This window comes from Ovis aries, chromosome 11, assembly GCF_016772045.2.
Source record: "Ovis aries strain OAR_USU_Benz2616 breed Rambouillet chromosome 11, ARS-UI_Ramb_v3.0, whole genome shotgun sequence".
Taxonomy (NCBI): Eukaryota; Metazoa; Chordata; class Mammalia; order Artiodactyla; family Bovidae; genus Ovis; species Ovis aries.
The window spans coordinates 50,364,127-50,391,526 of NC_056064.1; the positions used below are offsets into that span (position 1 = coordinate 50,364,127).

A 27,400-nucleotide genomic window follows, 5' to 3' on the forward strand; every position below is an offset into this window, starting at 1 on the left:
CATCTATATATGACTACTGGTAAAACCATAGCTTTGACTAGACGGACTTTTGTTAGCAAAGTAATGTCTCTGCTTTTTAATATGCTGTCTAGGTTGGTCATAACTTTTCTTCCAAGGAGCAAACGTCTTTTAATTACATGGCTGCAGTCACCATCTGCAGTGATTTTGGAGCCCAAAACAATAGCCTGTTTTCCCATCTATTTGCCATGAAGCGCTGAGACCAGATGCCATGATCTTAATTTTCTGAATGTTGAGTTTGAAGCCAACTTCTTCACTCTCCTCTTTCACTGTCACCAAGAGGGGCTTTAGTTCTTTTTCCCTTTCTGCCATAAGGATGGTGTCATCTGCATATCTGAGGTTATTAATATTTCTCCCGGCCGTCTTGATTCCAGCTTGTGTTTCTTCCAGTCCAGCGTTTCTCATGATGTACTCTGCATATAAGTTAAATAAGCAGGGTGACAATATACAGCCTTGACGCACTCCTTTTCCTATTTGGAACCAGTCTGTTGTTCCACGTCCAGTTCTAACTGTTGCTTCCTGACCTGCATACAGATTTCTCAAGAGGCAGGTCAGGTGGTCTGGTATTCCCATCTCTTGAAGAATTTGCTACAGTTTGTGGTGATCCATACAGTCAAAGTCTTTGGCATAGTCAATAGAGCAGAAATAGATGTTTTCTGGAACTCTCTTGCTTTTTTGATGATCCACCAGATGTTGGCAATTTGATCTCTGGTTCCTCTGCCTTTTCTAAATCCAGCTTGAACATCCAGAAGTTCACAGTTCATGACTGTTGAAGCCTAGCTTGGAGAATTTTAATCATTACTTTACCAGCATGTGAGATGGGTGGAATTGTGCCTAGTTTGAGCATTCTTTGGCATTGGCTTTCTTTGGGACTGGAATGAAAACTGACCTTTTCCAGTCCTGTGGCCACTGCTGAGTTTTCCAAATTTGCTGGCATATTGAGTGCAGCACTTTCACAGCATCGTCTTTTAGAATTTGAAATAGCTCAACTGGAATTCCATTACCTCCACTAGCTTTGTTCGTCATGATGCTTCCTAAGGCCCACTTGACTTTGCATTCCAGGATGTCTGGCTCTAGGTGAGTGATCATGCTGTAGCCACGCATTCTTAAAACAAACTCCCTCAGAAGGACAATACAGATAGTGGAGTGCAGGTTATTACACCTGCAGGCCAAAGGAAGAGTCTCCTCTTAGCCAAGGACCCTGACCAGTTTTTGTGAAAACCTTATATACTCTAATGTATATGCCCAAACCTACCTCCCCAAATTCCCTGAAACTAGTCTGAACAAAGGAAAAGAAAGATACAATCAAAGTTAACCTGTGATTCATATGCCTTAGGTAGTTCAGTTCATTCGCTCAGTCGTGTCTGACTCTTTGCGACCCCATGAATCGCAGCACGCCAGGCCTCCTTGTCCATCACCAACTCCTGGAGTTCACTCAAACCCATGTCTATTGAGTCGGTGATGCCATCCAACCATCTTATCCTCTGTCGTCCCCTTCTCCTCTTGCCCTCGATCTTTCCCAGCATCAGGGTCTTTTCAAATGAGTCAGCTCTTCCAGTCAGGTGGCCAATGTATTGGAATTTCAGCTTCAACATCAGTCCTTCCAATGAACACCCAGGACTGATCTCCTTTAGGATGAACTGGTTGGATCTCAGTGGACAATTATCAATAAGCTTGTGGTCATACTCATTAAGCATAATAGAATGTATGATTCTATTTGGTTTCACAGATAATTAGGGTATTCTTTTAGGTGACGGAGAGTCTAGGTATGAGACCTGGGGCTCTTCCTTCTGGAGGTCTGGTTTTCCAGTTGGTATGTCGTTTCCATAGATACTGGGCATGTAACTCAAAGCCCACAGTCCTGCCCAGGATGGAGTCCTGGTTTCAAGATGGAGCCTGCTCTGTCTGTTTACTCCTTCATTCCCCACTCTTGATGTTCTTAATTCATAGTATGAGCATCATTCATAGGGATATATTGGACCCTGGCTCTCTGACCACCAATTTGGGAGAACGACACCAACCTTTGAGTTACAAAGTTCATAATACATTGTAAAATGCAGGGTCCACAAAGCAGAACTATCAAGGGAACTCTAACAATGCTAAATATAGTCTTCTACCAATCCCCCTTCACCCAAGATAGGACCGAAGTCCAGAAAGGAATGTTTTCATTCTCTTTGTACTGAAACTATGGTTAGTCTCACGATGATACCAGCAAGTCCTTGTAGCAGCAGTTGATTGTAGAGCTTCACCTCTTTTTCTTCTTTAAGACGATCTTGGTTTCACGGGGCTCAGTAGGGTCCTTTTGTGTAGTCCACTCAGCGTCCTCTGGGTCTGCATGGTATGCTCTCTCCACCCTCGTGTGGTGGATCCAGGGAGTGACACCTGCAAGTTTAACTGCAGTCGGGCTGGTTAGAGCAACAGTATATGGACCCTTCCAATGTGGGGCCAAGGAGTCATGTTTCCAGTCCTTGACCACACCTGACCCCCGGGCACAAATTCGTGAATCTGTTCCCGAAGGGGGAACAGCACCCTTTCTTGTACAAACTTAGTTACCTGATTTATTACCTTACCCAGTTGTTCCATCTGCTGTGAAATCTCATCTCCCCTTACCCGAGGCAAATTTGTTGACAGCTGTTTTATTATGGGAGGGGGCCTCCCATACAATTTCGTATGGAGAAGAGCCATGGGACCATGGGGTCATCCTGAGTCTTAGCGGAGCCATTGGAAGCAAGTCCACCCAGGAGCAGTCAGTCTCTATGATCCATTTTGGAGAGTGTCTCTTTAAGTGTCCAGTCAGTTCATCCCACCATCCCAGAACTCTGGGGCCTATATGCAGTGTGTAGTTTCCATTTGATGTTTAAAATTTTGCTTATTTGTTGTACTAAATCAGCTACGAAAGGCAGGCCATTGTCTGATCCAATGCTGGTAGGAAATCCAAATCTGGGAACTATCTCCTATCTCCCTAAGCAGGCACTGGGCTACTTCTGATGCTCTTTCAGCCCCGGTAAGAAAAGCTTCTACCCATCCTGAGAATGTACATACCATGACCAGCAGGTAGTGTTGGTGAGGTTTCGTTTCAGTGAAGTCCACTTCCAGGTGTTCAAAGGGCAGCCTGCCTTTTAGCTGAATCCCCAGAGGTTTCCCTCTGTGCCAAGAGGCAGCACTGACCTGTGAGCAGGCAGTGCCGCTCTGAGATTCTGTCCTGCATAGGGAAGAGAGGTGGGGAACCAAGAAATATTTTTGAATTACCTCTTCCAGTTTATCATGGCCTAGGTGAGTCGCTTGGTGTGTTTGGCTTACCAGAGTGGGTGCCAGTTCCTCTGGTACCAATAATTTGCCACTTGGCAATTCCCACCGTCCCTTTTCAGTCTCGATGGCCCCTTCCGCTTTGGCTAATTGGTTTTGGGCTTCACTGTATTTTGGAGAGTCCAGTGTTAGGTCAGGCAGCTCTGCCAATACGAGAGCTTTAATAGGGGCTTCACTTGTCACCCCCAAGCCCTCGGCTGCTTGTCCAGCGGTCTTATCTGTCAGTCTGTTTCCCGGAGCCTGGGGAGTATCCTCTTTTTGACGTCCTCAGCAGTGTATGACTGCAACCCCTTTTCTGGTTCCCAGGCAGCATCTAATAGGGTCAGAATGTCTTCCTTATTTTTAATATCTTTGTCACCAGCTGTCAAAGGCCTCTCTCCTTATACAGAGCCCTGTGTACATGTAGTGTGGCAAAAGCATACCTGGAGTCAGTGTCAATGTTTGTCTTCTTACCTTTCGACAGCTGGAGGGCCCGGATTAGAGCATATAGTTCGGCCCATTGAGCAGACCAGTGTGATGGCAGAGAGCTAGCCTCAGCGATGGTTTCTTCCATGACTACTGCATATCCCAACAGTCATTGTCCTTGTTTCACCAGGCTGGTGCCATTGGTTTACAGGACCAAATCTGGGTCTGGGATTGGCCGGTCTCTCAAAACAGGTCTGCTGGCATAAACTTCTAGGATTTCCTTGTAATCATGTGAGGGCCCACCTTCTCCCACAGGAAGGAGAGTGGCTAGATTCAGGGCCTGACAAGCCTCAATTGTAACATGGGGGTTCTCACATAACAGTCCCTGGTATTGAGTAATCTGGGATGTCAACAGCCATTTATGGGGGTCCCCTCACAGGAGAGTGTTGACCTCATGCTGGACTTTTATGATCAAATCTTGGCCCAAAGTCAGCTTGGTTGCCTCCCAGACCAGTAAGACAACAGCAGCAACTGCCCGTAAGCATCCCAGCCACCCAGTGGCAACAATGTCCAGCCGTTTCGAGAGATAAGCCACGGGTCTGTCGCACGTCCCCATAGTCTGGGACAACATTCCCATAGCCACCTTGTCCTTTTCAGTCCTGTGCAGAGTCAACAGCTTAGCAAGGTCTGGCAGGCCCCAGGCGAGTGAGTGCTGATGTAATTGTATTGGGTTTGAGCTCTATTACCACTGGGACTTGTTTTGCAAGCCCGGGGCGGAGGGGTTGTCTTCTGCCCAGACCTCAGGGAATTGTTGAGTTAACTCTCTCTCTCTCTCAACAATTTAGGTCCAGTCCAGGTCCAGTTTCCCTCCCGGGAGACTGAGCAACCCCCATTCATCTTGAGGGGTTACCAAGAGGGAGAGTAAATAGGTGGTTCAGCCCACTCAAAGAGTGTGTCTTTTGTGGGTGGGGGGAGGCCACTTGTGCCCTCAATTTAGACAGCAAGTCTCTTCCCAACAAAGGTACTGGGCATTCAGGGATGTATAAAAATTCATGAGTCACTTGGTGCCCCACATCTTACATTTTCGGGGTAAGCTTGAGACACACAGGCTGCATTTATCACCATCTGAGACCCAGTGGCCTCCGGATCTATTGGCGTATAAACTCTATAGGCCTCGCACAGTCTTTCATAGAACTCAGAGGGTGATTCGGTTTCCCTTTGAATCACTTTGGAGGGTTTTGCCATATTCATAGGTTTTCGGGCCCCCCTTGTGAGGCCTTGTAAAAGAGTCACCCAATACCTCTCCAGGTGGCCCCTCCCTTCCTCTGTGTTACAATCCCAATCGGGCCTCTCATCGGGGGTGGCTGGTTCTGCCCACCGCTGCGGGTTTGCAGTACCCTCAGATGCCATTTCCCTTAACCATTTTCTGGCCTCAGTTAGGATCCTGTGTCTTTCCTCAGTGCTGAAGAGGGAGACTAGTAGTTGGATTATGTCATCGCATGCAGGGCAGTGGGTTCGAGAAGTAGTGTCTATTAGCCTAATTATGGTGGAGTGTGTCTCTGCCAGTTTAACACATCCATAGAGGAAAATGGCTGGTAATACTAGGCTACGGGGGGTGGATGGTAGTGCCCCATTCATCCTGAACTGGAGGCTGTCGTACCCTCTGAGGGGCATCTGTAGTGGGCTTCTTTCCCCTTGCTCTTTGGCGGAGCACAGCCTCTGTCTAATTCCTGTGTTTTCTTCCCCCTTCCCATCAGTACTCACTGGGAGAGGTGGATACAATCTAGGAGGTCCAGCTGAGGTAGAATCCTGGGGGCGCTGACCAGAGGTATCCATCGCTGGGATAGGAGCCTGCCGAAACGGCGGCTCTACGATCTCCAGGAGAGCTGGCGGAGGAGCAGCGGCTGCTGCAGGAACTTCACCTGGCCCTGGATTGGGCATTAAGGCGGCCTCTGGTCCTGGTGGAGCACTGGGTGGCGGGCGCATCATTATCCAGTATGGGGGAGGGGTCAGGTCATCCCCGTCCAAATCCTATAGAACTTCTTTTTTTATCATCAGTCAATTTTTGTGCCATTAATATTTTTCCCTTTCCCTTCTGGATACAGAACCTTGTCCAAGTAGGAGGGTTTTGAGTTCACCCTAGCCATGAGTCAATATATGGGTATTGATTCAGGTGTCCCGGCTCTCCTACTGTACAGACTGCGTCCACCAGTTTTAAGTTCGTGGTGTTCTCTGGGGGCCATCCTACTCCCACAGGGGGCCATTCGACCTCACAGAGTATGTGGAGGTGGTTAGGCTTCATCTTCACCCCATAGTCTCCTCCACATCCCTTCTTTAAATTTTGAATCCTGCACTCCAATACAGTTGCCTTAGATTCATTTCTTCCCATCTTGCTTACCTTCTCAGACTGTCTTCTACTTTTACTTTTTGTTCTGTCTATGAAGTTCTTGGTACCATATGTACTTCTGATATTTCCACTTAATGAAACACTTAAATTGCCATTGGGGTTTCCTAATTGGGGTGAGAGGAGCCTTACCCGCCAGATCTCAGAGGGAGAAGGGGGATCAGCGTGTCTTCACCTGCCGGTCAGCGCAGCCGAACCAGAACACCACGTGGTCCAAAACTGTTTCTCCCTTAGCTTTTAAAGTCCATTCTGCCTTGGTGGGCTTGATCAGAAGCAGATAAAAACACAGATGGGTTAAATATCCCACATCCCAGGCTGTCTCTGGGAAAGCCAATTCATACTCACTTATGTATCCCCCTCCTTCTAGCCTGACAATTCCGAGGGGGTCAAGAATTTCACAGCAGATGGGACGCCTTCTTGGGGAGGGAAGAATACGAGCACACAAAGACCAAGTCTTTCTCCTAACAATCTCCTGGAGATAGCTTGGTAATAATTTTCCCCAAGATAGCATGGACACTACCTCCTAAATGACATTCACAAATTTCCTTCCTAAGCCCTAATACGCTCGTTAACCTGCATACCAAGCAATCGCTGCCACCTGCCTATTCCAGGCTCCTGTGGGTCTGTGTCCCTTCTAGTCCCTCCCAGGGGGGTGATCAAGCCCCCTCTTCCACCCTCCAGGTGAGTTCCTCCTCACCTGAGCGCTCCGTTCCCCTGCTGCCGTCCACTACCTGCTAACATGAAAGGTCCGGGTGTTGGGAAGCAGAATCCTTCCAGAAGGGCGAGGTGCCTTCCCCCCTCTAGAAGATTCAGTCTGCAAGCCCTTGGAGTAGTCCCAAAGGGGACTTGTCTCCTCAAAGTGAGGAGTTTCCCAGCCAATGCACCAAATGTAGCCATGCGTTCCGGGAAACAAGCTCCCTCAGAAGGACAATGCAGATAGTGGAGTGCAGGTTATTACACCTGCAGACCAAAGGCAGAGTCTCCTCTTAGCCAAGGACGCCGACCAGTTTTTCTGAAAACTTTATATACCCTAAGTGTATGTGCCCAAACCCACCTCCCCAAATCCCTGAAACTAGTCTGAACAAAGGAAAAGAAAGATACAATCAAAGTTAACCTGTGATTCATATGCCTTAAGCCTAGGTAGTTAACAGTGGACAATTATCAATAGGCCTGTGGTCATACCCCAATAAGCATAATAGAATGTATGATTCTATTTGGTTACACAGATAATTAGGGTATTCTTTCAGGTGATGGAGAGTCTAGGTACGAGCCCTAGGGCTGTTCCTTCAGGGGGCCTGGTTTTCCAGTTGGTATGTCATTTCCATAGATACTGGGCATATAGCTCAAAGTCCACTGTCGGGCCCAAGATGGAGTCCTGCTTTCAAGATGGAGCCTGTTCTGTTTCCTCCTTCAATCCCACCATCATGATTATCTGGGTCATGAAGATCTTTTTTGTATAGTTCTTCTGTGTATTCTTGCCAGCTTTTCTTAATATCTTCTGCTTCTGTTAGGTCCATACCATTTCTGTCCTTTATTGTGCCCATCTTTGCATGAAATATTCCCTTGGTAGATCTCTAGTCTTTCCCATTCTATTGTTTTTCTCTATTTCTTTGCATTGATCACTGAAGAAGGCTTTCTTATCTCTCCTTGCTATTCTTTGAAACTGTGCATTCACATAGGTATGTCTTTCCTTTTCTTGTTTGCCTTTCACTTCTCTTCTTTTCACAGCTATTTGAAAGGCCTCTTCAGACAACCATTTTGCCTTTTTGCATTTCTTTTTCTTGGGGATGGTCTTGATCCCTGCCTCCTGTACAATGTCACGAACCTCCGACCATAGTTCTTCAGGCACTCTGTCTATCAGACCCAGTCCCTTGAATCTGTTTGTCACTTCCACTGTATTATCCTAAGGGATTTGATTTAGGTCATACCTGAATGGTCTACGGGCTTCCCTGGTGGCTCAGAGGTTAAAGCGTCTACCTTGCAATGCAGGAGACCTGGGTTCCATCCCTGGGTCGGGAAGATCCCCTGGAGAAGGAAATGGCAACCCATTCCAGTATTCTTGCCTGGAGAATCCCATGGACAGAGGAGCCTAGTGGGCTATAGTCCACTGAGTCGCAAAAAGTCGGACGCGACTGAGTGACTTCACTTTCACTTTGAATGGTCTCGTGGTTTTCCCAATTTTCTTCAATTTAAGTCTCAATTTGGACCCAGAATGGTGTCCAAATCCTTTCCTTGTCCCGTGATCCTCTGGGAGCCAGTTCAGTTCAGTTGCTCAATTGTGTCCAACTTTTGTGACCCCATGTACTACAGCACACCAGGCTTCCCCGTCCAGCACCATATCCCGGAGCTTGCTCAAGTTCATGTCCATCGAGTCGATGATGCCATCCAATCATTTCATCCTCTGTCATCCCCTTCTCCTCCTGCCTTCCATCTTTCCCAGCATCAGGGTCTTTTCCAAGGAGTCAGTTCTTCGCATCAGTTCTTCTTCAGGCTTATAAGGCTTGTCCAAACCCTTTCGCTCTAAGCACTACAAGTGAGCTTGCCTGAGCTACTCCCAGGTCTGGGGAAACTTTTCTTCTCAGAAACAAAAAAGGGATTAGCACTCTTTCACCTTCTTTCCGGTAAAAATGACCATATCTGGTTTTATTTATTTATTTTGTAATAGCCTACTTGGCAGGGGGGAAATGCTGGCGGGGCCCGCTAACCTTATTTCCCGCCGGGTTGAAGGACCGCAAAGAGGCAATTTGATGTTTAAACTCTGCCTTAGGGTCAGGCGAGGACCCAGTGTGTCTCACCTCGGCCGCGCCCACACCTTTCGGCCAATCGCCCTCGCGGGGAGACCATTATTTGAATATCCCCGCCCGCGGAAGGATACCTCCCTGCGATTGGCCCGCCGTGCCCCGCCCCGCGCCCCGTGCCCCGCCCCGCGCCCTTCGGAACCTAGGAGCGCCGCTCGAGATTCGCACTGTGGCCGCCGGAACATCATGGATCTGAGACTCGCGGGGCGCCGGGCGCTCGTCACGGGGGCGGGCAAAGGTGGGCCTGGGGAGGTGGCCGGGGGCGGGCAAAGGTGGCCGGAGATGGGTACCCTCACTCATCCGCGCTCCACGCAGGCATCGGTCGCAGTACTGTCAAGGCGTTACACGCGGCTGGCGCCCGAGTGGTGGCCGTGAGCCGGACCCAGGCCGACCTGGACAGCCTGGTCCGCGAGGTAGGCGCCGCCCTGTCCCGGCCCAGGGGGCAGCAGCGGGGAGCTGAGGGCGGCCCAGCAGGGACAAACGGGAGCTGGGCGCTGGGGCTCAGCAAGGACTCTTAGCACCCCCGCCCCTCGCCGGACGCGCGGAAGAACGACGATTCTCCCTGGACTTAGGAGGAGGCAGAAATGGCTGCTTTGCTGGGCCAGAGGCGCTCTGGCGCTGGGAGGAAGTAGACTGGCTGGAGGCGGGGCTAAATCCCTGATGCTGAAGCCCCGAGTTGAGTTGCCCAAACGCCAAGTTAACTCTCTCCCGACAGCACCCTGGGAGCCCCAAAAAGGCGGCTGGTTCCCCTGAGACCCCCTAACCCCCTACCCCTGTGAGACTGAAAAGTCACGAAAACACAGTCCCTCTCCCTTGAATGGGAGAGGCCCAGCTGTCCCTTCCCCGGGGCATGGAGCCTCTGGTAGACGTGCCCCGTTACCACCTAATATACACAGTGCCCCGGGACAGAGACCGTGTGCGTGGACCTAGCTGACTGGGAGGCCACGGAGCAGGCGCTGAGAGGTGTTGGCCCTGTGGACCTGCTGGTGAACAATGCAGCCGTGGCGTTTCTCCAGCCCTTCCTGGAGGTCACCAAGGAGGCATATGACATGTAAGCCAGGGTGGGGTGGAGGAACGCCCCTGGGGAAGGGCTGTCTCCTGCTGCAGCGGCCTCAGTCCCTGACCAGGATCTGTCCATCTGTCTCCAGGTCTTTCAATGTGAACCTTCGGGCGGTCATCCAGGTGTCCCAGGTGCGCTGGCTTCAGGGCAGGAGTGGGGATTGCTGGGTGATGCCAGCCCTGCCTCATCCTTCTTCTGCGATTTCAGATTGTGGCCCGAGGCCTGATAGCTCGGGGAGCCCCAGGAGTCATCGTGAATGTTTCTAGCCAGGCCTCCCAACGGGGACTGACTAACCACAGTGTCTACTGTGAGTGAGCCCCGGCTGTGCCCTGCCCCCACCCCCCCCCCCTGCCACCCCCCATCTGAGCAGGCAGCTCAGGCTCCACACATGCCGTCCCTCCTCACAGGCTCCACTAAGGGTGCCTTGGACATACTGACCAAAGTGATGGCTGTGGAGCTCGGGCCACACAAGGTGAGCCCCAGTGGGACGCCTCCCCTCACCCAATCCATGTGCTCAGAGAGCCTCAGTCCCCTGAGCTGCCCCCCTGCCTGTGCCAGTGCAGATCCGTGTGAATGCAGTCAACCCCACGGTGGTGATGACACCCATGGGCCAGGCCGCCTGGAGTGACCCTCAGAAGGCCAAGGCCATGTTGGACCGCATCCCCCTTGGCAGGTTTGCCGGTGAGTTGGGCGGGAGCCCGGCTGGGAGTCATGCCAGTGGCCTGCTCAGGTGAGGGGTGGGAGGGAGGGACGAAGGGCAGCTCCTTTCATGCACGTCCTGAACGCCACCTTGCCCGCAGAGATGGAGAACGTGGTGGACACCATCCTCTTCCTGCTCAGTGACCACAGCAGCATGACCACAGGCTCCACTGTGCCGGTGGATGGGGGCTTCCTGGCTACCTAAGCGCCCCCTCCATCCCCACACACCCCTGTTCCATGCTGAACCCACCTTTACCCCCATCCCCCTTCCCCATCTCTTCAGTAAACATGATTCTTCCGTCCAGCCTGCACACTCACACCTAGGCTGCAGTCATGTGGCCGGAAGATGCAAAGCTCAGAGCTGGGCATGGGGATGAGTCCCAGGTAGAGACACCCTTTCAGCTCTCATCCTGGGTCAGTGGCAGCCTGGCTCTTCTGCCAGAGTTTTTCGGGCCTAAGTCCCTGGCAGACATGTAGGACCTTCCAGAAGGCCAGCTTCTAAGGAGGGTAGTGAATTTGACTGAGGATGGCTTTCAGCCCTGTCCAGAGACCTCTAGGGTGGAAGTGGTGGTGTTTTTAACATGAATGTTCATTGGTGTTCCTTAAGTCAGCGCAGAAAACAAAAGTGAGCTGAGCAGGCTGCATGCTGGAACTTCACCGCTTTGTTCACGATTGAATGACTTCTTTGCCGAATCAGGTGGTGGTTTTCAGTTACGGAGAGAATATTCCCTCAGTGTTGTGAGTCCTTCGCCATGTACTGGGCACAGTCCAGCGCAAGATCCAGCTGTAGAATTTGCCAACTTCCATGGTGACATATTCCCTCCTGTGTGATGTCCTTGAGGTGGAGCTGGCACAGAGATGCCTGTCCTCCACTTTTCCATGCTGTCCTCACCACACAGACACAAAAGGCTTACACCCCAAAGCACAGCTAACAGTACATGTACAAAAATGTTTAGGAAGTCATGGAACAAATGTTGAGTATTTGTTAATTTCATTTTAAAATACAACTGATTTCACGTTTATGTAATTCTTAATAGTGGTTACTTAAAAACTGGCTAGCAGAATTCCTGAACTCCAGCAGTCCACCCTCTGCACACCACTGCGGGGGAGCTTAGCTTCATGTCACAGATCTGCCCAGAGTGGTGCCTTGCAGGCCCCAGGGGTGAAGTCCTAGTGACAGGCCAGGCCCACCCCTCACCTCCCACCGTGTCTGCCCAGCAAACCCAACCTGTTGACCTGTCTGCCACCCCTCCTATCTTCTCCACACCTCCACAGCTGCAGGACGCCCTCCCTCTTGACGGTGTGTCTTCGTGAACACTCAGTTGAGTGACCCCTGGCCTTGGCCTGGGCTCCACAGGGCCCCCTAGGGCCTGACTGCAGACTGTTCTGTGCCACCCCTGGGAGCTGCTGAAGGGTGCTGTGCCTTCCCAGAGGCCTGAGGTGAGCACAGGAGGAGCTTGCTTTATTCAGAAGGGGCCAAGCACACTCATTCTCACTTTGATCTGGGTCCCTCCTATGGAGACTGAGAGGGCTCAACTGGCCTTCGGCTGGGGGGTGGGGAGTGTTAAGCTCACCTGCTCTGTACCCTTGGTTGGCAGGGGTTGGGGGCCTAGCACCCCCGGGTGGAGGAATAGGCTGGGAGAGACCTGGGCAGGGCAGGTAGTGAGTCGAGAACAGGAGATGAAGGTTTATTGTATAAAATAAGAAGGGGCTACCCCATCGTGGGGCACAAGGACAGAACCCACCCCCCCCAAACTCCCCCATCTGGGAAGCCCATCCTGGGGCTGCCCCGGACCCGCCCCTACAGCCTGAGGGAGACCCTGCTCCCTTCCAGCCTCCCGTGGGGGCCAGGGGAGGCTGGAGCTGCGTCCCCACGAAGATGAGGCAGAGCAGACAGGACCCCATGGTCCCCGCGGCGCCCCGGGAGCAGCAGCCTCATCCCCATGCTTCTTCCCCTTCCCCACCCCCAGCACCCCCCACAGCAGACTCAAGGACACATCTCAGCACAACAGACACAGGCAGGGAGGGGCTGCTCCTCCAGAAGCGGGGGCTCTAGACAACTGTGCACTTCCTCCCTGGCTTTTTCTCGGGAGGCGGGCAGAGCACAGCCCGAATGGCCTCGTCGAACACTGTCTTCAGGCCCCGCTGGGTCAGGGCTGAGCACTCCAGGTACTTGACAGAGCCTGGGGGTGGCCAGGAAAGGGGGCAGTTAGGAGAGATCATGGGGCGGGAGGAGCACAGGCTAACACTGTGGCTCCCAGAGCACACTCCTCTCCTCCCTGCACCAGCAGGCCTAGACGGGCCCACTCACCGATCTCTCGGGCCATGGCCAGGCCCTGGGGGTAGGTGATGGGCGCTAGCTTCTTATCCCGCAGTCGTTCGATGGTGTCCTTATCGTCACGAAGGTCCAGCTTGGTGCCCACCAGGAGGATGGGCGTGTGCGGGCAGTGGTGCCGAACCTCTGGGTACCACTGTGGGGATGGAGGCTCTGATCCCTACCCCTGGGGCCTTGCCCTCCGCCTGGCCCAGAGCAAGCCACAGCTCTCAAGGGGCCCTTCCTCGTGCCTAGACCCACACTTAGCCCTTCTTGCTTCACAGGGCAACCAGTAGGTCTGGTAAAGCAATGACCAAGAACAAAAATATGCCAAGAAGCTTCCAAGCTCATCAGGGCCTCTCAGTCAGGGCCCTCCTTTCTCTGAGAGCTGCACTCACCAGCCCTACCCCAAGTGGAATAGGCATCTCTTCTGCCTCCAAAGGACAATTTGCCTCTGTCAGGCCTTCAAGCAAGAGACCCTGCCTTGTAAGGACAAGTTCTCTGGGCAGTCTCCGCCCCTCCCAGGAAGCCCAACCCGGCTTCCTGCCCTGCCCTACCTTGGCTCGAACATTCTCAAAGGAGGCTGGGCTCACCAGGGAGAAGCAGATCAGGAAGACGTCCTTGGGAGAAAGGGAAGGAAGGAGAGGACCATGTGGGAAGGGTCAAAAGGCTCTGAATGGCCTCAGCCCCCAACACACACACGCACCAGGCCCTCCGGGCCTCTACCCAAGCCACCCGGCCCCTGCAGGCACGCTGCGGTCCCTACAGTTTGTGGGTAGGAGAGGGGCCGCAGGCGGTCGTAGTCCTCCTGCCCGGCGGTGTCCCACAGCCCCAGGTTGACGGGCTTCCCATCCACCATCACATTTGCAGAATAGTTGTCGAAACTGCAGAAACAGAGAGATCAGCCAGTGTTTGGGCTCTCAGTCTGCACAGACCTGGAGCTCTGTCAGCACCTTGCTGCACCCCAGGAGCCCAGACTAGGGCCACGTGGGACGCACCTCAAAGCCCAGAGGAGCTTCCTGCACAGGCGCCCACACCCTCTGCTCCCCACCTCTGGACCCACCCCGCCTGCTCACACTGTGGGGATGTACTCTCCCGGGAAGGCGTTGGTTGTGTAGCTGATCAGCAAGCAGGTCTTCCCCACGGCGCTGTGGAGAGAGGGCGAGCCCACGTTGCTCCCAGGTCCACCTCTGCCCACCGCTCAGCAAGGGCGCCCCCCTCCCACGGTCCCAGGGTGGGGACAGGGGTGCCTGCCCTGCAGATCCGCAGTGAACGAGGGACAGGAGGGAGACCAGGGCAGGTGGGCTTTGGGGACAGAGTGGTGGGTGCGGGCTGCGGCAAGCCGCCTCAGCGCCCCAGGCAGGTATCGGGAGGGTGGCACCCGCTGAGGGTTCAGCCCAGGTGAGAGCCCTGGCCCCACCCACCCGGAGGCCGGGCGGGGCCGCGGGCAGCTGGCAGCATCAGGTGGGCCTGGGCTGGAGGCCTGCGCCCGGCGAATAGCCGGGACCCCACCCCACCACGTCCTCCCGCCCCTGCCCGGTCCCCGGACGCCCACAGGCCGGTCGGGGGCACATCCGGGCCGCCGCGCCTGGACCCCCAGCCGGGATCCCTGGCCCGTGCGCGCGCCGCCTCCTCCGCCCTGGCCGCGCCCCGGAGCCGCGCGCCCTGCCCGGGAGGATCCCCTGAGCCAACCCCGCCGGGCGAGCCCGGCCGAGCGGCCTCCGCGCCGCGCACTCACCCGTCGCCGACCACCACGCACTTGATGGCCTGCATGGGCGCGGGCCGGGAGGGCGCGGCCGCGAGCCGAGCTGCGGAGAAATGCCCGGCGCCGCAGCGGCCGCGGACCGGAGCCGAGCGCGGAGCCGAGCGGCCGGAGAGAGCCGAGCGCTGCCGAGCGTCGGGCGCGGAGACAGCCGAGCGCGGCCGGCAGGGCGGGCGGGGGGCGCGGACCGGCCCCGAACCGGGCAGATGCGCTTTGCAGAGAAATCTGGTGAGGGGCGGGACACAACGAACCCCTCAGCGAGTCTGAGCCCGGGCTGGCTCTCCCCAGTTCCCTGTGACCCACTTCATGGGGCGAGGGCAGCGCAGACAGGCGGCTCCCACCCACCTGGACAGGTTGCGGTCGGTGGGCAAAAGTACCCCCTGGGCCCACCTACCTTCCAACCAAAAGGCAGCTGGTGAAAACTCGGGTATTTGCTGTCAGTCACCACAGACCCTCAAGGCCAGCAGCCCGCTGCGCCCCCATCCCTTCCTGTCCGCTGCAGTAGCCAGACCATCCCCACCTGGTAGCAGTTAGAAGGGGTGACCCAGCCACACCTGGAAAGCCGGCCTTTCCTGCAGGGCCCGGGCTTGGGAGCACAGACTGATATGGGAGAAAGGCACTGGAACCAAAATGTATCACAAAGTGCAAAATTCTGTATTTCAAAATACCCTAGGGTGAGCAGTTGGGTCTGCAGAGCTCTGGTTATAAAAGGTGACTGCACCACGGTGGGTGGGGCCGGGAGAGCTCACACATTGCTCCTCCCTTCCTGGGTCTGTTCTCAGGCATGTCACTCCCTGCGATGGGGATGACAGAGTGGGGAAGGCCCTCTTGGCCAGCCAGGTTCTTGACCACCCCACCACCCAGACAGGCACCCTGGTTGTAAGCTGCAGCTGTCCTGCTCTCAGATCCTGCCCAGCACTGATTTTCCACGTTATTGGCTGTAGACTCTGTGCAAAGAGCCCAGACTTGCCAGTGGCCTGTTCCTGGTGAAGAAGGGAGGGGCAGGAGCCAGACACATGTCCGACAGATGCCACCTTCCTGCCGCTCTCAGACTTTCCCTGCTCCCTCACTTTTGGGGGCTCAAGGTCCTCAGGGGGGACCCCTGCACATAAGCCAAGACAGCATTTTGCAGGAAGCTGGCCCTTTGGGCCTCCTCATCCCGAATCCGGGCGATCTCAGCCTCTTTAAGGCGAAGCTTCTCTCGGAGAGAGGCATTCTCGCTCTCCCTGTCCAGCAGCGCCTCCCGGTGGTCACTCGCGATCACTGCAGGAGAGGAAGTTCAGTGAGGAAGGGGGCCCAGGAGGTCCCCAGGGGGCTGGTGGGGTGGGGTTTGCTCAGGGTCCTCTGCGCGTACACACACCCAGCCTCCCCTACCAGCAGCACCTCCCGGAGCGAAGACCTAGGCCAAGCTCAGCTCTCCCGGCCCTCCTCCTCCTCCTGTGGGATGGCCTAGTAAGAAAGGCCCTACAGAGATGCCAGGGGGTGGGGGGACCTGGGGCTCAGCTCGCCTTTCAGCTGGCGTTCCAGGGCCGCCACCTTCTCCTTCAGTGCTTCCTGGGCAGTCAGCTCGGCCTGCAGGCGGCCATTCTGCTCTTGCAGCTCCAGCCGCACCCTCGTCACCTCAGCTACCTTTTCTTGGTCCTTGTTGCTCAGCTCCTGCCAGGTGAGGAGGGGTGAGTGTGAGGTGGTGGCTGGGGGTGGGGCAGTCCAGGGGCATCACGGGGAGCCCTCAGTGTCCCAGCTACCTGCTGAAGCTCCTCCAGGCGCCGCCTCAGGCTCTCCACCTGCAGGCCCAGCTGGCTGGCCCGCACCTGGGCATCGGCCACCATCTGCTTCTGCTGCAGGCAGGTGCTCTGAGCCTCGTCCCGTGCCTGTGCCAGCAGCCGCAGCTTCTCCTCCAGGTGAGCCTGGTGCTGCTGCTGTGGGCCCAGGAGGAGGACAGGTGAGCTGCTCTCTGGCCTGTGGCTCTGAGCTCCTGTGAGGAGTGACCCCTGTCCCTTCAGGCTGAAGGGAGCTTATATTTGCAATGTGGAAACCACTTTGTCACTACAGTTAACACATGTCTTGCTCTGAATGGGCTCAACTCAAATGAGGAGCCTCCCCCGTGTGCCAGGCTGACACCATCCTGCTGTCTGGACCCCGCTTCCATCAAGTGGTCACAGGTTGCACATTTGGGACAAACCCCTCCCCCAGCGTGGGGAGGGAGCACACTGGCTTTTTGCAGGGGAGGCTGGAGGTAGTACTGATGGGCTGAGTGTCCTCGTCTGGCTCTTCTGCACCCCTGGAACTCCTGTTCCCTTGTCCCTCCCTACAGAGCCAGGAGACAGCCTTGGTCATACCCACTTAAGCCCAAAGGGCTGTGCAAGCCCGGCAGCTCATGCCAGCCCCTCAGTGCTCTCTCCTCCGTGGGTGCTGCAAGCAGTGCGCCGTGACCCTGCGCTCACCTCCTCCAGGCGGACTTGGTTCTTGGCCTTGATGAGCTCCTCCTCGGCTTGGCTTCGCTCACTGAGTGCCACGGCCTTCACCCGGCTCAGCTCCTACACCACAGACTGTAACCGCTGCACCCGTCCTCGGCCCTTGCCCGGGGACCCCTTCTAGCCACACCCAGCCTCCCGAGCCTGCCACCCAGCTTACCTCCTCGAGGGACAGCCGCGCAGCCTCCAGCCTCTGCACCCTCTCTTGCATGGCCCTCTCGCTGTCCTCCAGGTGGCGAGTCATGTGCTCTACCTGCCCAGGTGCGGGGCGAGGACAGGGCTGGCAGTCTGGTCCCGCAGGTTTCCCCTCATGGGATCCCCACCCTGGGGGGCAGATGAATCTTGGGCACCCTGTTCCTTCCGAGTGGAGGCTACCCCAAGTGGCTTCGTAGGAAGCTAGGACGGAGGGCAGGTCCCAGGGCTGCACCCCAGGTGCAGCCTGCACTGTGGCTCGGGCACAGTCAGTCAGGGTCCCTTCTAGAAACCGGTGGGGAGGGTTTAGGTCTGACATCTGCCAGGACTGTCATCAGCAGTCCAAGGTTGTTGAGGGAAGCCAGGCCAGGAGTCTGCCTGGGGAACACCGTGCCCCACTGAGGTATCTGCATGCCCCGGGGTAGCGGGGAGGACGAAGCCCAGAAGACACAACTGATAAGGCACCTCCTTGAAGCGCAGATGTTCCGCGTCCTCCAAGCTCTGCCGGGACCTGTTCTTCTCCAGCTCCAGGCGTTCTGGAAGCACAGGGGAGGCGTGTGAGTGGGACTCCTCAGGGGGCCCCTGGTCCTCAGGCCCCAGCAGCAGGCTTGGCTGTGCTGACCTTCAGCCTGGATGGCCCGCATCTTCAGCTCAGCCGTCGTGTTGGTCAGCTCCGTTTTGGTCAGGAACAGCTGCTCCTGCTGAGATTTCACCTTCCGCTCCAGCTCATCCACCTGCAAAGTCGGCACGGAGGGAGGAAGCTACGTTCTGCTTTCCCGAAGCCCCACCCCAGGCTTCCCAGGGGCTGGCCCCACTCCCACCCCCACCCCATACCTGGTTTCGCAAAAGTAGGTTCTTCTCATTGGCAGCAGACAAGTCTCTGAGGAGCTTAGACTCCCGTTCTGCAGCTTCCTGGGGGTGACATGGCAAAAGGGTGTCGGTGGCCATCTGCCACCACGCACCCCCGGCCTGCCCACCCCACACCCACCCACCTGCTGCTCCAGCCTGTGCTCCTTGGCTTGCCTCTGCACCACGCTCCGCTGTTCCTGCTCTGTAGTGGCCAGGAGCTCCCCCAGGTCCTGGGCCTTCTGCTCCGACAGAGCCAGGGCGGCCTCCGTCATCTGCAGTCTGCAAGGAGGGAAGGGCCATCCCCACCCCAGCCAACCTCTAGCCTTTGCTAAGGTCATTCTTGCCAGGCCACTGCCCCTGCTAGTGCCCCTTGAGCTAGTCTAGGCTCCTCAGAGACTTGTCTGATGCCAGTGAAAAGAACTTGCTTTTGCAAAACCAGGGAAGGGGATGGTGGGGGAGTGGGACCAGGCTTCTGGGGAGCCTGGGGTGGGGCTTGGGGAAAGCGGACGAAGCTTAACCTTCCCTCCCTCAGTGCCCAGTGCCCGGCTTTGCAAGCGGATGAGTTGGAGCTCCTCCCAGAAAGCCTTCTCAGTAACTACCCTAGTGGTTTCCCTGACTTCCTTTGTGCAGTGGAACTTGAGTCCCTATTAGGATGGTCTTCCTGCCCTGTGGGCAGGTCTCTAAAGTGTTCTGAAACCTCCTCATACTCCCATCCTGCCCTCTGCCCCTCCTTACTTGGCCTTGAGGGAATTGATGATGGAGTGCCTCTCGTTCAGGGCTTCCTGAAGCTGCCCCACACGCGCAGCCGATGCCCTGTGGACAGAGAAGAGGGTCCCAGGGGCCCAAAGCCGAGTCGTCTGAGCCCCTCCCTGAAGCGGCTGCTGCCCCTCATGCTCACACAATGCCCAGGTGCGGGCTAAGGCAGTGCTCAGTGGAGCCTCGAAGCCTCCAGCCAACTCCCTCAGGAAATACAGCCCACATCCTTGTCTGTGGGGAGAGGACCAGGCTCACATGTTAGGTCACTCCAAGGCCAGAGCCAGGACTCAGACTCCCAGGTTCCCCCACTGCACTGCCGCCCTGCCCTGGACCTGGGGCCAAGCTCACTTGCTGCTCTTGGCCATCTCTTCTCTCTGTCTGTCGATCGTCTCCATCAAGTCCAGAAACTGGGGACAGAGCCAGGCAGAGCCCATCAGAGCCCAGAGCCCAGAGCCTGCTCATGCCCCACGGTTGGCAAGAAAGGAGGCCGACATTTACTGAGGCAGCAGGACACCAAGGAGCTGAGCCTCATCCAAGGAGAGGGTGGCTGCCAGACAGGGAGGCCCAGAGGGGAAGCCCACCCACCCAGCTGAAAAGCATCAGAAAAGAGGCTGCCTCGGGCCTAGGTACTGGCTTCTTGGAGAGGCTCCAGGGCTCAGAGGGAGGGAAGAAGGCCACGGCATGGGGGCTGAGGGAGCTCTGTCCACACAGCCAGGGCGGGGCGAGGCTCTGCAGTCAGAGGCAGCATTGTCCTTACCTGCTTGGACTTCTCTTCCCGGAGGTGCCGCACCTCCTTGCTGAGCACCTGGGCACGAGCCTGACTCTCCCGGAAGACAGTCTGCCGGTCCTGGTTGTGGTCCATGGCTTGCTCTGTTGGAAGCCGCACAGATCAGACCCCCCAGTGCACTAAGCAGGTGAGAGGCTCAGAGGCGGTGGGGCTAGGGGATGGGGCAACAGTGAAGCAAGGAGCAGGGGAGGCACCGGGTCGGGGGGACAGGCACGTGGAAGAGGTAAAGAGGCTGCTCAACAGTCATAAAAGGTGGGCATTTGGATTCTGCCCCAAAGCTTAAAAGCCAACATGTGATTTTTAAGAGGTGAATGTCATGCTCAGCTCCCATGTTTTGGACAGATCCAGGCAGCATTTGGAGAGGGACCGGCCAGAAGCGGCCACGCTATCAACTGGGGTGACTCAGAGGCAGGTGCAAGAACCAAGAAACAGGAGAGGACATGAGTTGGGCAGACTCAGGAGATGGTAACCACACACTAGATTCCAGCCCAAGCTTGGGCCCTCAAGGGGCTGGTGCTGCCAGTGGAACAAGTTGCCATGCGGAGTGGCAGAGTGCTCAGCAGGCCTGGGATGGAGGAGCTGGGGGTCATGACGGAAGGGACCGTGGTGTGAGGAGGGGACCATGGTGAACCTGGGCCGTTGGCACTCTGCGGGCTCCCACCTCGCCCCTTTCTTCCTTGGTGTCTGCTCCCTGCTCCCTCTGTTTCTAATACTCTACCATTGTGATGCCTTTATGGTTCCAGCCCAAGCCTCCCCTCCCTCGGTGGGTTCTGCCCCAAAGGTTAAAGGCCAAAATGTGGCTTTTAAAGGGTGAGTCAGCTGATCCCGTCAACAGGGAATCAGCTCTATGCCCTGCTTCAAACAATGCTACTTGCCAGCTGCCCCATGTGCCCATACCCACGGCTCTAAGGATGTCGCCCGGGATGTTATTCCCAGCCAGCTCCAGCTTCCACAGGGTTCTGTTGCTGGGGAGACAGTTCACCAGGGCGCGGCCCCCAAGGAGGCCAATGTGATTCCAGCGCAGGTCTGGAAGGAAATGTGGTGTTGCCAGGGGTGGGAGGGCTGGCCCAGCCCAAGACGCTGGTACTTTCGGTGATCGGCCACAGATCAGGAGCCCAGCTCGGTGTGCCCCTCCTCACCACCCCCTCCCTTCTGGGAGAGGACAGAGGAAGCATTGGGAGGGCTGAGATGCAAGACCTCCCTGCCTGCCCTGAGGATGGGGAAGGCTGGCGCTGGCAGCCTCACCCAGTTGCTGGAGGCTGGCATTGCTCTTCAGGGCCAGGGCCAGTTCCTCGGCACCCTTGTGGTTGATCTGGTTGTTGCGGAGGTCCAGCTGCCGCAGGGCGCCATTGGCCGCCAAGGCCCCGCAGAAGGTGGCAAAGGCTTCGTCCCATGTGCCCAAGTTGTTCCACTCCAGGGTGAGGCTGCAGGAAGGGTGGACATGAGGTGCATACCCTAAAGGACATCCTCCTCCCATGGGATCCAGTGGGCTCAAGGAGGAGCACAGGCTTGGGGTGTCTCTGGCAGAAACTGAGTAACTTATACCCACCTACCCCCCAACAGAAAAGACTGCCATGAAGGTGTGAACTCTCGTGTTGCAGAAAAATGTCCCCTGGAGAGCCAACCCAGAACCAGAGAGAGACAGCAGGGGCTAGGGGAAGAGCTGGGGGCTGGGACTTACCTCTGAATGGCAACCTTACCTCTGAATGGACTTGTTCTGTCGGAGGAGTTTTGCCAGTGCCTCGGCCCCTGCTGCTCGAAGGTTATTGCCCTAGGACAGGAAGAGGCCATCCAGTCACTCCCCGGTGTCCTGGGCTGGGCTCTGAATACCCTGGTCAGGCAGTGGGTGAGGCCACGGTGAGCTCTGGACAGACGTGTGGCTCCTTTCAGATTCTGCCTTCCCTGACCCGAGTGGCCTTTTGATGCGGGATCTTTCAGTGTGCTTGTGAGAATCCTCTGGAACTCACATTTCCACCCTCAGAACACCAGCACACATGCATGAGACCATGAGAAAACGGTGTGGAGCCTATGTGCCCAGAGCGCTTACAGACATGGCCTCTGGCCACCATGCAGACTCCTGGTGGCCGGGACACCTGCATCTTCTCTACTCCTGCACTCAGGTGGCATGCCCCTGAGTCCAGATCCACCCACCTTGAGATCCAGAAACCGCACGACAGTGTTGACACACAGCCCCTGCAGCAGCAGTGTGGCCCCTGTAAGAGAGCAGGGCAGTCACTCCCCACCCCTGGCGGCTCCATCTTGGGGCAGCTCCCCAGGCACAGGGGAAGGATGGCAGTCCACTTGGCCCCCACCTGCCAGGGTTCATGCCAAAAGTCACCCCACTTCTGTGTCAGGTTTGAAACTGCTTCCAAGTGCCAAGTCAGGCTGCTGACCCTTGTGCTCATCAGCACGGCAGGACTCTCTGAAGCTGGGGGACGCTAAGGGCTTTCCCATTAAAAAGAGAAATCGCCTTCTGCGCCCAGGTCTCCAAAGGTGTTGGTTTAATGACAATGAAACTGAGAAACTTCACCAAAAATAAAAAAAAGAGATCAGGTGGGACAGAGTTCTTTGCTAGAGGTGCCAAGCACCAAGGACTGGGGTATATGTAGCTAACAAACAGCAGTGCAAAAGCAGTCAGGGGAAGTGGGCTTGAAGCAAAGGGCTTGAACCCAGCCCCAACTCTGAAGTTGCAAGGACTGCCCTGGGCGCTGCCGGCCCTTGGTGCCCACCTTCCTCACTCAGCATGCAGTCACTCAGGATGAGCTCCGTCAGCAGTGACTCCTTCTGCAGCAGCCTGCCCAGAGCCCTGCAGGTGTCCACTGTCAGGCTCTGTGTGGCCAGGTCCAGCCGGCCCTGTGGCAGCTGGTGCAGTTGCTGCAGGACAGTCTCCTGGGGTTCGGTTCCACTCTCCTTGCACAGCCGGCTGTAGGCGCGCCGGAACTCCTCCATGTCCGTGGAGTGCAGGAAGGGCTTCCCTCAAAATTCCTAGACAGGACTCACCAGAAGCCAGCTGGAGCCAGGAAGCCAGGGAAAGGCAGTAGGGCAAGGCCTCTCCCATGGGGGCCTACAGAGACCCCGGCAGCTAAGTGGGGGCACAAAGACCCTAAGTCCTCAGCAGGCGAGGAACAAGGAACAAACTGAGTTGGTCCAACAGGCAAGAGGCCCCAGGAGGGAGGGGGCAGTTGATGCTCAGGGGACGGCAAGAACGGGGGACCGAGGAGGTGGGCGTCCTCGGGGTGGAGCCTCCAGCGGCAGAGCCTGTCCGGGCGTCGGACGTACCCCTGGGCCTCGGGCCCAAGGTCCTAGCCCTCTTGCAGCTGACCCTGGCTCGTTCGCCGCAGGTGTACGCGGCTTCCGCGCGCCTCAGTATCCAGGAAGAGGAGGGCGCGCCGGGAAGGCCTGGTAGAAACTACGACTCCCAGGACGCTTTGCGGAGGAGGGCGTTCACCACGGGCCAATGAAGGCGAAGGAGCGGGCGCGCGCGGCGGGCCCATTGGTTGGCGGTGCGAGGGCGGGGCTCCGGGAGGCGCGCTCTGGGTCGATTGGCTGGCGGCTCGGGGGCGGGGATCCAGAGGGCGCGCTCAGGGTTCATTGGCTGGGGAGGTGGGGGCGGGGCTCCAGAGGGCGCGCGCTTTTGTCGCAGTCATGGAGGAAACCGGAGCTGTCTTCCGGAAAGTGAGAGAGGGTGTGCTGGCTGGGCGGGCTCGGGGCGGCGGGCGAGGTTTCCGCGGCTGGGGGACGCGCACGGACCGGCGGGGACGCTGCGACCCCGGCTCCCTGCCTGACTCACGTGCGGGTCTTGAGCCGGCGCCCCCGGTGCCATCTAGGGTGAGCCGGTTTCCAGAATCCGGCAATGACCCCCATCCCGAGCGCCCTTCGTCCTCCGTGGTCCCGTGGCCCGGTAGCAGAAGGTTGAATAGGCGCCCTGGTCTGTGGCCAGACGGAGAGGGTCTGCAGAAATCCCGCAGGGGTAGGTGCTGGCACAAATGCAGGGAGACTCGGAGAGGAGCCTGGGCCGCCGACCCCTGCCCCTCGCCCCGCTGCTACGGGATCGGCAGGACTCTCCTCCCTCAAGGCTTTAGCGCAGAGCACAGTGCGGCCCAGCTCGCTGGTAGTCTCGGCTGTGTATTCTAAAGCTGTGTATTTTGGCCTTTTTGCTGTCATGCCAGCCCTGTGCTTTGCGTCTTGATTTAGCCGGGCTGGCTCGGTTGTCTGGTGTGTTTGTGGCTCTACGAGTACTCTTCTTAGCAACACACCCAGCACAGTCAGGCACTGGATATGCACCAGGCATGAATTAGCCCGTGTAATGCTCAACACCCTAGGACATGGGTCCTAGTACTGTCCCTACTTGCCAGTGGGAGAAATCAGCAGAACTAGGGTCAAACCCAGGCCATCCACTTCCAGAGTAAGCCCTTTTGCCCTGCACCTGGTGAGTGCTACCCTGGGTGGATGGATAGGGAGGCCTGCCAGCTATGAGTGATCTGAGTCTCTTTGTTACTCTGCCTTAAGGTTAGAAGACACTGAGCCCTTGATGTCAGGCCTTTGTGAACCTGGGGCGGGAAGGAGCATCCCAGCGCCTTGTGAGCGCTGCCTTGTCCAGCCTGTCTTTAGTGGGGATTTTCGGTCTTTATCACCGAGAGCTGGGGTTGTGGCCATTCCCCATGACCAGGGCTGTCCCCGTGAGGGTGACCTGGAGGAGAAGTGGTTGTGTTGCCTCCACACAGTGGGACAAAGGCTGACCACGTCCCAGGTCCCATCCTCCCCTCTGCAAGTTTCGGGAATCTCCGCTCCCAGCTGGTGTTGATCCCTCTGTCACAAACCACCCCATGCAGCTGCCCCCCAGCAGCAATCTGACTGATTTAGCTCTTCGCCTGGGTCTGGGAGCTGATGGAGCGGTGGAGCGGTAGAGCCTTCTGGGCCCTTCCTGGTATTTTCCAGGTACACAGGCTTCCCCAGTGGCTCAGTTGGTAAAGAATCTGCCTGCAATGCAGAAGACCCATGTTCAATCCCTGGGTCGGGAAGGTCCCGTGGAGAAGGGAATGGCAACCCACTCCAGTATTCTTGCCTGGAGAATTCCATGGACAGCCATGGGGTCATAAAGAGTCGGACACGAGTAGGACCAGCAGATGGCGCCAGGCTCCCGTGGTCACAGCTGGAAGGGTGAAGCTGCTTCAGCGCTGCCCGAGTGACCTGTGGCAAACTCTTCCCCTCCGGAGCTGGGTCTCTGGCGGGGTCCACTCCCTCCCCTCTGCTCTCCAGCTTTGCTGAGCTGCACTGGGTGAGGCAGTGCCATCTCCATGGCCAAGGCTGGAGGCCTGGTGGGTCCTCAGCTCACCTCTGCACGACACCCGGCTTCTGGGCACCCACTGTTGCTGTCCTACCTCCCCAGGCGCTCTGCGGGCTCCTCATTCACAGCTCCTTCCAGCTAGTCCCTACCCTCAGCAACCTTCCTGGGTCCCCTACCTTGACTGCCCATTGACAAAGAAGCCTGGCTCCTGCTCAGCTCTAGGGTTCTCACAGTTCCCTTCCCCGTTACAGGAAGATCCCCTTCTCCATGCTGTGCTGTAGGCCCCAAGGAGGGACCTGGGGTGGAGCTGGCGCTGTGCTCAGAACAGGGTCTGGCAAAGCCAGGCAGTGTTAGTGACATGGGCAGGCCTGTGGAGGGGCCCACTGTGGGGAAAGCAACTTGTCTCTGGGGGCAGGAGCACAAGACCACTCTGGATACCGTGAGGACTGGAGCCCCAGAGCAGTGGGCAGGCACCTGGGCTGCTTCCTCATGTCTGCCACACGCATCTGATTTCTGGCTCTCCTGGAGGCACTTGCAGGGAGGTAGCCCCCCATGCCTAGTCCTCCACCCTGGGGAGACCCAGCCCCACAGACAGCATTTCCAGCTGGAAATTATAACCCCATCCCATCCGCAAGGCAATGGCTAAAGGGTCAGCAGGAGGGGTGGGGGAAGTGGCTCACTGATGTGCCCTCCGTTCCCCAGGAGCTGGTGAGCAAACTGCTGCACTTGCACTTTAAAGACAAGAAGACCAAAGGTGTGTGGGCCCGAGGCAGGGGTGGGGTGCTGGGACCCTGCGCCGCAGCTCTGCGGGAGCCAGGGCCTTAGGGAGGGCTGGGTGGACCAGACAGAGGGCGGAGGTCACCAGCCTGAGCTTGAGCCAAGTCCGAAGGGGTGAGGGCGGAGTGGGGCGGCAGGGAGAGTTAATGCTTGTAACCTGCTCCCTTCGCCTTGCAGTCAGTGGGGATGCGCTGCAGCTCATGGCCGAGCTGCTCAAGATCTTCGTTGTAGGTGAGCAGAGGGACCCGATAGTGTCCTCTGGGTCCCACCCAGGCTTGTCTGGACCACTCGTGATCCATTTACATTTTTCAGTGAGGCTATCAAGACACCTTTTTCCCATTTTCCCACAAGCACCTTGTCCCTGAAAACTTGTGTTTCAGAAGCCCCAGCCTCAGTCTTCTGAGCTGTCAGCTGGCACAGGGGTGGGGGAACAGCCAGGGCTGTGGCCCAGGGGGGTTGGGGTTCAAGCCCCCCCGCCCCCGCTTTCTCTACCTTACTTCCCCCGGCCATCACGGCAGAAGCGGCCATCCGCAGCGTCCGGCAGGCCCAGGCAGAGGGCCTGGCCCGTGTGGACGTGGAACAGCTGGAGAAGGTGCTGCCTCAGCTGGTAAGTGGGCCTCCAGGAACAGGGCCTGGGCCGGGAACGGGTGGGTGGCCCACACCCATAGGCTCTGAGCGCGCCTCTCCCCCACAGCTTCTGGACTTCTAGGGTTTCCACCCTCACTGTGGCCGCCTGTCGGGAGTCATGGCCTCTGGCTGCAGACATGACAGAAGCTGCTGACCCACAACGTTCTCCAGCTCCCAGCAAACCACCCCTCTTCCCCAGATCATTCCTTCTGCCTGCTGCTGACGGCCAGGACACAGCATATGGAGGGGAGGGGTCGCTGACAGGATCAGGGGCCAGGTGCCCACCCCACTTCCCGGGGCAGCTAGGCGCCCGCTGGTGTGAGGGAAGCATTTGGTCACTGGGAAGCGGGTGCGGGAGACCCGCCCACCTGAACAGGTAGCCCATGTGTCCTCCACGAACACGCAGAATGGTGTGGTTCTGCCACTGGTCCCAAAGCTAGCGTGTCACCTTCTAGCCATCTGATACTCCCCTCAAAAGATGCTTCCCTGAGCTATATATTTGTTTTCAACAAAGCAACATCAATAAATCAGAGCCACCTCCCCAGGCACAGCCTCCTGTTGCCATTAATCACCCAAAGTCAAGTTGCTTCAAAGCTGGGAGAGGACAGAGTAACAAAGAGCATGTGTGAGTACCCTGCCGTGGGCCGGGCTCGAGGGCTGTGAAATCGGAGCCCTCGCACGTGTGGCTGCCCACCTGGGATGGTGCCTCTGCCCGGGGCTGCCGAGGGCGTGGGGTGCCACCGACTGACCGGGATGCCCAGGGATGTGTGGGCAGGGCTGTCTGGGGGGAGAAGGGTCACGCCAGTGGAAAGGACCACTGCCCCCAGGGCCCAGGCCAGGCAGGTCAGGGCTGTTCAGGACCTGTTAGGAACCCAGTCAGGAGGC

General features: G+C 57.0%; 5 protein-coding genes across 9 annotated transcripts; 2 read left to right on the forward strand and 3 right to left on the reverse strand.

The window, feature by feature from the left end:
• Nucleotides 1–1,707: 1,707 nt before the first annotated feature.
• LOC114116834 (uncharacterized) lies at nucleotides 1,708–9,551 on the reverse strand. 2 transcript variants are annotated; one of them, XM_060394956.1, is made up of 3 exons: nucleotides 3,778–9,551; nucleotides 3,061–3,220; nucleotides 1,708–2,400 (listed from the first exon to the last, which is right to left on the reverse strand). In XM_060394956.1, exon 1 carries the CDS (start codon nucleotides 5,716–5,718, stop codon nucleotides 4,780–4,782), a length of 939 nt encoding a protein of 312 aa, XP_060250939.1. In that variant the 5' UTR covers nucleotides 5,719–9,551; the 3' UTR covers nucleotides 1,708–2,400; nucleotides 3,061–3,220; nucleotides 3,778–4,779. The 2 variants fall into 2 exon arrangements, with proteins under 2 accessions (XP_060250939.1, XP_027830092.1); XM_027974291.3 differs by having other exon boundaries at nucleotides 3,061–9,551.
• Nucleotides 9,098–11,712, forward strand: DCXR (dicarbonyl and L-xylulose reductase). The gene is made up of 8 exons (XM_027974292.2): nucleotides 9,098–9,169; nucleotides 9,247–9,344; nucleotides 9,828–9,982; nucleotides 10,080–10,122; nucleotides 10,199–10,298; nucleotides 10,399–10,463; nucleotides 10,555–10,672; nucleotides 10,792–11,712. Exons 1-8 carry the CDS (start codon nucleotides 9,118–9,120, stop codon nucleotides 10,893–10,895), a joined length of 735 nt encoding a protein of 244 aa, XP_027830093.1. The 5' UTR covers nucleotides 9,098–9,117; the 3' UTR covers nucleotides 10,896–11,712.
• A 645-nt stretch (nucleotides 11,713–12,357) lies between these two features.
• On the reverse strand, nucleotides 12,358–14,856 carry RAC3 (Rac family small GTPase 3). 2 transcript variants are annotated; one of them, XM_027974294.2, is made up of 6 exons: nucleotides 14,743–14,856; nucleotides 14,081–14,152; nucleotides 13,771–13,888; nucleotides 13,562–13,624; nucleotides 13,002–13,161; nucleotides 12,358–12,873 (listed from the first exon to the last, which is right to left on the reverse strand). In XM_027974294.2, the coding sequence occupies exons 1-6, from the start codon at nucleotides 14,775–14,777 to the stop codon at nucleotides 12,743–12,745; spliced, it is 579 nt and encodes a 192-aa protein (XP_027830095.1). In that variant the 5' UTR covers nucleotides 14,778–14,856; the 3' UTR covers nucleotides 12,358–12,742. The 2 variants fall into 2 exon arrangements, with proteins under 2 accessions (XP_027830095.1, XP_014954388.2); XM_015098902.3 differs by having other exon boundaries at nucleotides 12,998–13,161.
• Nucleotides 14,857–15,399: 543 nt separating this feature from the next.
• On the reverse strand, nucleotides 15,400–23,204 carry LRRC45 (leucine rich repeat containing 45). Of its 3 annotated transcripts, XM_004013057.5 has the most exons (17): nucleotides 22,554–23,204; nucleotides 21,976–22,037; nucleotides 21,525–21,595; nucleotides 21,070–21,248; nucleotides 20,722–20,850; nucleotides 19,795–19,907; nucleotides 19,386–19,444; nucleotides 19,017–19,094; nucleotides 18,425–18,560; nucleotides 18,267–18,344; nucleotides 18,055–18,166; nucleotides 17,898–17,968; nucleotides 17,401–17,493; nucleotides 17,211–17,303; nucleotides 16,512–16,685; nucleotides 16,275–16,422; nucleotides 15,400–16,029 (listed from the first exon to the last, which is right to left on the reverse strand). In XM_004013057.5, the coding sequence occupies exons 1-17, from the start codon at nucleotides 22,771–22,773 to the stop codon at nucleotides 15,833–15,835; spliced, it is 2,013 nt and encodes a 670-aa protein (XP_004013106.2). In that variant the 5' UTR covers nucleotides 22,774–23,204; the 3' UTR covers nucleotides 15,400–15,832. The 3 variants fall into 3 exon arrangements, with proteins under 3 accessions (XP_004013106.2, XP_012041802.2, XP_042112171.1); XM_012186412.4 differs by lacking the exon at nucleotides 20,722–20,850; XM_042256237.2 differs by lacking the exon at nucleotides 15,400–16,029 and having other exon boundaries at nucleotides 16,312–16,422; nucleotides 16,512–16,741.
• A 239-nt stretch (nucleotides 23,205–23,443) lies between these two features.
• On the forward strand, nucleotides 23,444–27,060 carry CENPX (centromere protein X). Its single transcript, XM_027974290.2, has 5 exons — nucleotides 23,444–23,499; nucleotides 25,814–25,865; nucleotides 26,066–26,119; nucleotides 26,407–26,495; nucleotides 26,583–27,060. Exons 1-5 carry the CDS (start codon nucleotides 23,470–23,472, stop codon nucleotides 26,595–26,597), a joined length of 240 nt encoding a protein of 79 aa, XP_027830091.1. The 5' UTR covers nucleotides 23,444–23,469; the 3' UTR covers nucleotides 26,598–27,060.
• Nucleotides 27,061–27,400: the final 340 nt, after the last annotated feature.

Coding starts and splice junctions, on each gene's coding strand:
- LOC114116834 (XM_060394956.1), bottom strand. CDS start 5,718: ATGATGCGCCCGCCACCCAGTGCTCCACCAGGACCAGAGGCCGCCTTA.
- DCXR (XM_027974292.2), top strand. CDS start 9,118: ATGGATCTGAGACTCGCGGGGCGCCGGGCGCTCGTCACGGGGGCGGGC. Junction 9,983..10,079: donor ACCAAGGAGGCATATGACAT/GTAAGCCAGGGT, acceptor ATCTGTCTCCAG/GTCTTTCAATGTGAACCTTC. Junction 10,299..10,398: donor GACTAACCACAGTGTCTACT/GTGAGTGAGCCC, acceptor CCCTCCTCACAG/GCTCCACTAAGGGTGCCTTG.
- RAC3 (XM_015098902.3), bottom strand. CDS start 14,777: ATGCAGGCCATCAAGTGCGTGGTGGTCGGCGACGG. Junction 13,889..14,080: donor GGAGAGTACATCCCCACAGT/GTGAGCAGGCGG, acceptor CTGTTTCTGCAG/TTTCGACAACTATTCTGCAA. Junction 13,625..13,770: donor CCCTCTCCTACCCACAAACT/GTAGGGACCGCA, acceptor CTTTCTCCCAAG/GACGTCTTCCTGATCTGCTT.
- LRRC45 (XM_004013057.5), bottom strand. CDS start 22,773: ATGGAGGAGTTCCGGCGCGCCTACAGCCGGCTGTGCAAGGAGAGTGGA. Junction 18,345..18,424: donor AGCACAGGCTGGAGCAGCAG/GTGGGTGGGTGT, acceptor TGTCACCCCCAG/GAAGCTGCAGAACGGGAGTC. Junction 17,969..18,054: donor GCGGGCCATCCAGGCTGAAG/GTCAGCACAGCC, acceptor CTGTGCTTCCAG/AACGCCTGGAGCTGGAGAAG.
- CENPX (XM_027974290.2), top strand. CDS start 23,470: ATGGAGGAAACCGGAGCTGTCTTCCGGAAA. Junction 23,500..25,813: donor CCGGAGCTGTCTTCCGGAAA/GTGAGAGAGGGT, acceptor TCCGTTCCCCAG/GAGCTGGTGAGCAAACTGCT. Junction 25,866..26,065: donor TAAAGACAAGAAGACCAAAG/GTGTGTGGGCCC, acceptor TTCGCCTTGCAG/TCAGTGGGGATGCGCTGCAG.